Source organism: Carlito syrichta, unplaced genomic scaffold (assembly GCF_000164805.1).
Source record: "Carlito syrichta isolate Samal-C Ts95f unplaced genomic scaffold, Tarsius_syrichta-2.0.1 Scaffold304000, whole genome shotgun sequence".
Taxonomy (NCBI): domain Eukaryota; kingdom Metazoa; phylum Chordata; class Mammalia; order Primates; family Tarsiidae; genus Carlito; species Carlito syrichta.
The window spans coordinates 626,373-633,685 of NW_007248096.1; the positions used below are offsets into that span (position 1 = coordinate 626,373).

The 7,313-nt window shown below is 52.5% G+C and overlaps 1 protein-coding gene across 1 annotated transcript in view; it reads right to left on the reverse strand.

The window, feature by feature from the left end:
* Positions 1-40: 40 nt before the first annotated feature.
* Positions 41-7,313, reverse strand: part of ANKRD13B (ankyrin repeat domain 13B) — a 20,086-nt gene continuing 12,813 nt past the window's right edge. The window contains exons 3-14 of the mRNA XM_021713041.1: positions 4,771-4,906; positions 4,536-4,660; positions 4,404-4,449; positions 3,627-3,770; positions 3,346-3,535; positions 3,201-3,267; positions 2,166-2,247; positions 1,255-1,319; positions 898-1,028; positions 623-780; positions 346-498; positions 41-219 (exon numbers count right to left, since the gene is read on the reverse strand). Of these exons, the coding sequence (XP_021568716.1) occupies positions 44-219; positions 346-498; positions 623-780; positions 898-1,028; positions 1,255-1,319; positions 2,166-2,247; positions 3,201-3,267; positions 3,346-3,535; positions 3,627-3,770; positions 4,404-4,449; positions 4,536-4,660; positions 4,771-4,906 (1,473 nt within the window). The 3' untranslated portion in view covers positions 41-43. The remainder of the gene's footprint in view (positions 220-345; positions 499-622; positions 781-897; positions 1,029-1,254; positions 1,320-2,165; positions 2,248-3,200; positions 3,268-3,345; positions 3,536-3,626; positions 3,771-4,403; positions 4,450-4,535; positions 4,661-4,770; positions 4,907-7,313) is intronic.

Genomic DNA, 7,313 nt, shown 5'->3' on the forward strand with positions numbered 1-7,313 from the left:
CAGTTAGCTATCGAGGCGCCGCAGTCCGTGGCCCCGCGCGGCCTCAGGGACGCACCTGGTCATACTCACTGCCTGCCTCGAGCAGGCTCTGCTGGATGGCGAACTGCAGCAGGTCGTCGTCGTCGTCGCGGGTTGTCGCCTCCCGCTGGCCGCCCAGCACGCTGTAGCCGCGCGGGGCCTCGAACAACGCTGGGGAGATCTCACAGCCACGACATGAGGCTGTGGGCGCCGGGCTGGGGTCAGGCGTGGCTGCGCCCACCCCTCCAGCCCACCCTGGGAAGGAGGAAGGGCAAGCGTTCGGTTGGGGAGGGAAGGCGAGGGCCGGGCGGGAGCTGAGGGTCTCACTCGTGGAACTGGAGCTGCTGACGCTGGAGGAGTCGCTGCCTGGGGAAGGGGTTTCGCTGCTGGGGCTGCCTCGCACCGATGGCACAGGCTCGTCGCAGCCGTTGAGGTTCCCGAAGGTGATGCGGGCGTTGAGGATGTGGAAGATCGGAATTTCTGAGGATGAGGAAACCATCAGGCCCACCACCCACCTGCTCACACCTCAACCTCAGCCCGCTCCCCTTACCTCATCTAAACCCCAGCCCGCCCACCAGGGACTGAGAGGAAATAGTGGTCTCACCAATCTTGACAGGAAAGCCAGGAGGCAGGCGCAGGGTGATGAAGTCCCGGAGCTTGGCAAAAAGCGCATTGCTGACGGCCATGAGGTCAATGATGGGGGCCACCTGCTCACACAGGGACAGGGGATGCTCCTCACACAGCCACAGCTTGGCCTTGAACCTGCCCCCACCAGATCCCAAGGGGTGAGGGACATTGCAGGAAGCCACGACATCCTCCCAGCATCTCCTGGAGCCTCAGCCCTCCCCACCCCTCCCCAGCATCAGCAGGGGGCCTCACTTCTGTGTCTTGGTGGTTAGCTCCATAGGACGACCCATATCTCGGTTGCCAAGCTCAAAGTTGGGGTTGAAGTATTCTTCTGCAGTGATGGCAGTGGGGTTGGCTTGGCTCAGAGTCTGAGTGATCAGGGTCTGTACATAAGGAGGGTCCCACAAGCCCTTTTCAGTCCCTGATGCCAAGCCAGCCATCTGGTACCCCAGGGCCCCCAAGCTGTCCCCCCATCGGTGTGGAGCTGACATGGCCTTGGGCATTGTGGAAAGAGGGTCACATAGACCATGCTAAGCAGGACATCCCCCAGCCTCCTCCTAAGCCACATCCATACCCCTCCACTCAGGGGTACCCCTGGCACACACTCACCCCATTTTGGGGACCCCCATGCTGCTCAGCAATTCCCAGGAAGGACTGCAGAGGTGTCTTACAGCCTACAAGAAATGTGGCATCTCAGAGGACACTGCAGCTGCAATACTTGGACACCTCACAGAAGTGAAAGCACCCAAGATCCAGGGAGGAGGCTGGTTCCTGGGGTGGGGGGACTGCACCCACACCACATACCCAGGCACTTTCATCAGAAGGCGATTGAGGGCTCCAAAGGACAGGAGCCAGGACCATTGCAGACACAACTTAAACAATACGAATGAAAGTAGGCCTAGGGCTCAAGAGAAATTTCAAAAGGGCTACTCTCCAGGTTGATGGTAGTGGACAGTAAAGTATCTGCCTTTGGTGAGCAGTTCGGAGGAATGCGTGTGTGTGTGTGTGTGTGTGTGTGTGTGTGTGTGTGTGTGTGTGTGTGTATGTGTGTATGTGTGGTTTCAGGCACTTCCATACTAATGACTTCATTTTGTTTTCCTCTGAGATAGGATTTATGTCTTTCTACTTCAGAGGGGACAACTGGTGCCCAGAGAATCAGGTGAGATATCAATGGGCACACAATCTGTGGGAGGGTCCCCGACTTTTACCTAGGTTATGTCCCACTAGACTAGAATGGCAAATAAATGGCATACATGACATTTCTTTCCCCTCCCAAATCCAGTGCAGACATTAATAATCAATCGTAGCATGCCTTTCCACTGAGCCCAGATAAATCCTTAGACTCTTCTCAGTACTCTAGGCAGCCACTGCCAATCATTAGGGCTTGGAACTTGAATTGAAATCTGTTTGCCTGAATAAACCATCCTGGCTCTTACTAGGGAATCGTGATGGGGGCACAGAAGTGGGAGCTGATTTCTGCAGTCCCGCAAACATCTCCCTATCCACCTCTGCCTTCTTACCTTTGACCTTGCCCTTGTGCTGTTCTGAAAGATGCTCTGTCCGTGTCCGGGTGATAAGCTCCACGTTGGATGCCCCATATACCTAGGCACAGATAAGGGCTCAGAGGCAGCTCTGGTACCCCCATGTCCTGCCCTCAAGGGCATTCAGAATGCTCCTTGCAAGAAAGGTCCTGGAAGAGCCCTTTGCTCCAGCCTCCAGGCCTTTGGAGCAAGTAAATATAGGAAGTCATTCATTCATTCACTTGTTTGCTCAACAAACATGTTTTGAGGAGGCTTTATGTGCCATGCATTGAGGTGGGCATCAGGGATACAGTGGTAAGCAAGCAGATATGCTCCCTGCCCTCCTGAAGCTTACAATCTAGATGGAGAAACAAGAAAATGGACAGTTAAAACTCTATGTGATATGTGCACTGGTGGGGTAGCACAGAGGCCTTAACCCAGCCTATAAAACCAGGGAGGACTTGCAGTAGGAGATACCATAGATAGTCCCTTATGGTGTCTATTAGTTCCTTTCATCACCAGCACCATGTGCTGGGCAACATGGGGGTCCCAGAGTGACAGACAGTCTTCTTAGGGGTAAAGGCCTGGCTTTGGAGTCAGGAAGTCAGAGTCTGACCCCCAGCTCTGCCCCTTACAGCTGTGTGACCTTATGTAGGTCACCGAACCACTCCAAGCCTCCGTTTCCTCATCATAAAATGGACTGATAATCCCTACTTGCCAAGAAAGGACTCAACAAATGTGTAAAATGGGCATAGTAGAATAGTCCCTGCCTGAAAGAGGTGTTGCAAGGCCTAAACAACTCTGTGTGTATGTACATCTATGCATCCAAATATAAAACGTCAGAGCAGTGCCTTGACCCAGAACTAAAGCTCAATAAAGGCCATCCTTATTACTGATTGTTAGTCTAATGCCCTTTCTTCCGGGCTGCATTGCTTCTGCACCACCAGGGCTGGGGAAGGGTAGTTGGAAACCCCCGCCCAGCTTGCTGTGGGCAAGAGTGAGGCTGGGTCTGGCACCCTGGAGTTGTGGCCTCACCTTAGCTTCATATCCATTCACCATCTCAGTCTTCTCACTGCGCCAGCCCAGGATGCCAGTTTTATTCCTGGGGAAGCAGAGTGGTCCAGGTAAGGCACGCACCCTACCGGGCTGGCTCCAGGCTGACCAGGCTATGCCCACCCACCTCTCAAAGGAGATATTCTTGGTGTCAAGCTGCGTGGTGACAACAGGCGCGGTGAGCCGGCTCAGCACCTGCTCCTCGGTGGGCTGGGCGGCAGCCAGCAACAGCTCACGGTCCTGCCCGGCCAGTGCCAGAGTCTCTGTGTACACCACCCGGCGGTCATGGTCAATCTCCATGACCACAGCGCTTGTGTCTGCCAGCCACGGAACAGCACAGGGGCATCAGGGTTGGCACTGGGCTGTCACCCGTCGTCCCCACCCTGCCCCACCTCCTGCCTGCCTGACCTTGGCCCCTGAAGACGAAGCTGCGGTTCCCTCGCTGCCAGGTCATGTGGTCAAAGCCCAGGAGTGTGGTGTCTACCCTCAGGTTCTGCCCACTCTTCCACACTTTGTAGGTGTCACTAGGGCAGATCTTGGATACCAGGGGCACTGAGTGGAAATGGAGGTCAGAGGTGGCTTTGATTTGTCCGGTTTATCCATCCTGGGCCAGCTCAGGGCATGGAACTTGGGGGTCAGTGTGGCCAGGAAAGGGTAAGGGAACTGGTGAGAGAGCAGCCCCTCCTCCAGACACGTCCCCACCAGTGTAGACCCCACTCACGCTGATGTGAGCAACCTGAGGTCAGGGCTGGCAAGATCCTGTCGCCACTAAGTCCCTAGCATCCACCCATTTGTTCATTCATCCACTCAATCTTTTATCTATTCTTTCAGCAAATATTTATTAAACACCTACTGCATACCAGGTTCTGTTCCAGACACTGGGAATACAACATGAACAAGACAGGACTCCTGCCCTCTCGAGCTTACCTTCTAGCAAGGGGTGACAGGTAATGAATAAACATAAGCAAATCATGATAGAGTAAAAAATAAATAATTAGGGAATCGAGATGGTGTCTAAGGCAATCTGGGAAGGCCTAGCTGAGGAGGTAGCACCAAGCTGAGAACTAAAAGATGAGGAAGAGCCAGGTGAAAAGCTATGGGAAGAGTGCTCTGGGCAGGGGACAGAACAGTGAGTGCTGAGTCGTGGGTGGAAGGGTGCCCAAGGGCCCTGCAGCGCCCGCTTACCCCAGCTAGTGAACTCCCATTTCATCTCCACGTAGAAGTCCTGGGCCTGGAGGACGAAGAGGCGAGGGTCTAAGCCTGCGCTCGAGACAGGCTCAAGAGGTCCGGTGGGGAGGCTGAGAGGCCGGGCCTCACCTTGCGCAGCTTCTCCAGGAGCACGGGGATGCCCGCCAGCCGCTTCACCACTCGCTGGTAGTCCCGATACCGCAGCACTAGCTGCACCAGCTCCAGGTCCCGGGTACTCACAGCCTCCTGAAGCACTGGGGGAGGGGAGGCAGTGTCACAGGGCAGGACCCTTCAGCCACACAGAGGTGAGTCTATCAGGCTGGGGAGACCCTGGCTGTGGGGTCAGGATGAGCGGGGTGCCCACCTGTCCAGCCGCTGCGATTCTCCCTGCCCACGTCTGCACCGTGCGCCAGGAGCACACGGGCACACTCAAGGTGCCCCAGTGTGGTGGCCAGGTGCAGAGGAGTCCGACCACGGGGATCCAGTTGCTCGATGTCCACCTGAGAAGGAATTGGAGATGTAGCCCTGGTCACTTTCTGAGGCAGCCCACCTGAACCCAGCAGCCCCGGAACAGGCAGCAACCCCAGCTCACAAGGTAATGGAAACATAGGCACGATGAGCTGGGGTCAGGTGAGTGGAAAGGGGCTCAGAAGACAGGGCAGATAGTAACTCTGGGAGAGGGAGGGCCTTCCTCCCTTCCTGTCCCCCTGAGTCCCCTGGCTGGGTTCCTCTCTCCGAGGCCCAGTGGGCTGCCTGTGAACTGTACACCTAAGCTGAAGGGTGGCACACAGAGACTGTCGGCTAAGGAGGGCGCCTGAGGCCAGACCTATCCTAGGGGTCCTAGACCACCTTCAGAAAGGGCCACCAACTTAGCTCATGGATGTTACCACTGAGTGAGGTTTTGCAAACAGTTGCAGTAATACATTGACAGGAATGAAAGAACATGTTTATGGTACAACTTCACAGTCACATGCTGTGCCTGTGGGACACTATGCATTGATGTTTTGTATAAATCCTGTTATTATTTTGTGAATAGTGTGATTACATTCTATGAGATTTTTTTATGTGATAAAAGTTTGATTTTCTTTTTTTGAGATAGGGAGGTCTCACTATGTTGCCCAGGCTAGTCTTGAATTCCTGGGCTCAAGCAATCCTCCTGTCTCCCTCTCAAGTAGCTGCAATTTCAGGCCACTGCACCTGGCTTTGAAAGCATATGCTTGTTAAACATAAATATTTAAATAAATTTCAGTAGTCTAGGACTTCTAGCTAAATACAGTGAACTGACCACATGGATATAATTCCCTCCTCTGCTTCTCAAAACTTGATTAAAATGCCAGTAAAAGGTTTCTACTCCAACCAGGCAAAGATAATGGAAATTACTCTCCTGCCATAAACAATGAAAAAACTATTGCTTCAAAATATATGAAATAATCAGACATTAGGCAACTGGAAATTCAGAACTATGATCTCTGAGGTAAAGGGAACAAAATGAGCCCTATGACTTCCCTGGATTTCTGCCGGAGGAACATTCCAGACTATAATTCAGGGAGGGGAATCCCCAGCAGAGCATGGTGGTCTCCCTAAGTTGAGAAGACAGAGACAGGAGTTCAGGGAGGCTGAAGTAATTCAGAGTTACAGATCAGAGTTCTGGAAAGGAGTGAATTATGCTGAACAGTCACTCCAGAAATCTTGAGGTCCCCCTGAGCCTTTGAGAAAATTGAGGTCCCCCTGAGCCTTTGCTGAATATAAAGCTTCACATGTGTATAGTGAAACTCAACAAGACCAGGCAAAAAGGAGCAATAAACTGATCGATTCTCAAAGCTCACCCAGGGCAGGGTAGACACCCTGCTAGAGTGGAGTTTTTTTTTGACCACCCAACATGTTCAGTGAGACCCCAGAAAGGCAGTGCCTTCGTAGGGCTCAACTATCCCCAGAGAAAAGGTTTACCTAGACCCACCCTAGTAGATTAAAAATTCACCTCAAAAATATCAAACTGATTTGCAAGTAATTTACTTAGTCAAAACAAAGCCTAACACTTTTATTTACTTATTTTTTTGAATTGGAGTCTCATTCTGTCACCCAGGCTGGAATGCAGAGGCACAATCATAGCTCACCACAGCCTCCACCTCCTGAACTCAGGTGATTCTTCTGCCTCAGCCTCTCGAGTAGCTAGGACTACAGGCATATGCCAGGCTGATCTCGAATCTGTGGGTTCAGGCAATTCTCTCACCTCGGCCTCCCAAAGTGCTGGGATTATAGGCGTGAGCCACCCGCCGGGCCTAAATCTAGTAATTTTTAACTGGATGTTGGACATTGTAAATATTATGATACTAAGCATTTGGATTTTGTTATCTTCCTTTAAAGATTGTTAGGGGGGCCAGGTGCAGTGGCTCACGCCTATAATTCCAGCACTTTGGTAGGCCAAGGTGAGAGGAGTTTGTTTTATTTTTTGTTTTATTTTTTGTTTTATTTTTTGTAGAAACGAGGTCATGCTATGTTTCCCAGGCTGGTCCCAAACTCCTGGACACAAGCAATTCTCCTGCCTTGGCCTCCCCAAGTGCCGGGATTACAGGCGGGAGCTACCACGCCCAGCCCCTAACACTCTTTATTTTATTTTTTATTTATTTGAGTTCGAGTCTCACTCTGTCACCCAGGCTGGAGTGCAGGGGCACGCTCATAGCCACCACAGCCTCAACCTGCTAAGCTCAGGTGCTCCTTCTGTCTCAGCCTTCCAAGTAGCTGGAACTAGGGCATGCACCATCATGCCTGGCTAATTTTTCTTGATTTATTGTAGAGATGAGCTCTCACCAAGTAGCCCAGGTTGGCCTTGAACCCCTGGGCTCAGGCACTCCTCTCACCTTGGCCTACCAAAGTGCTGGAATTATAGGCGTGAGCCACTGCACCTGG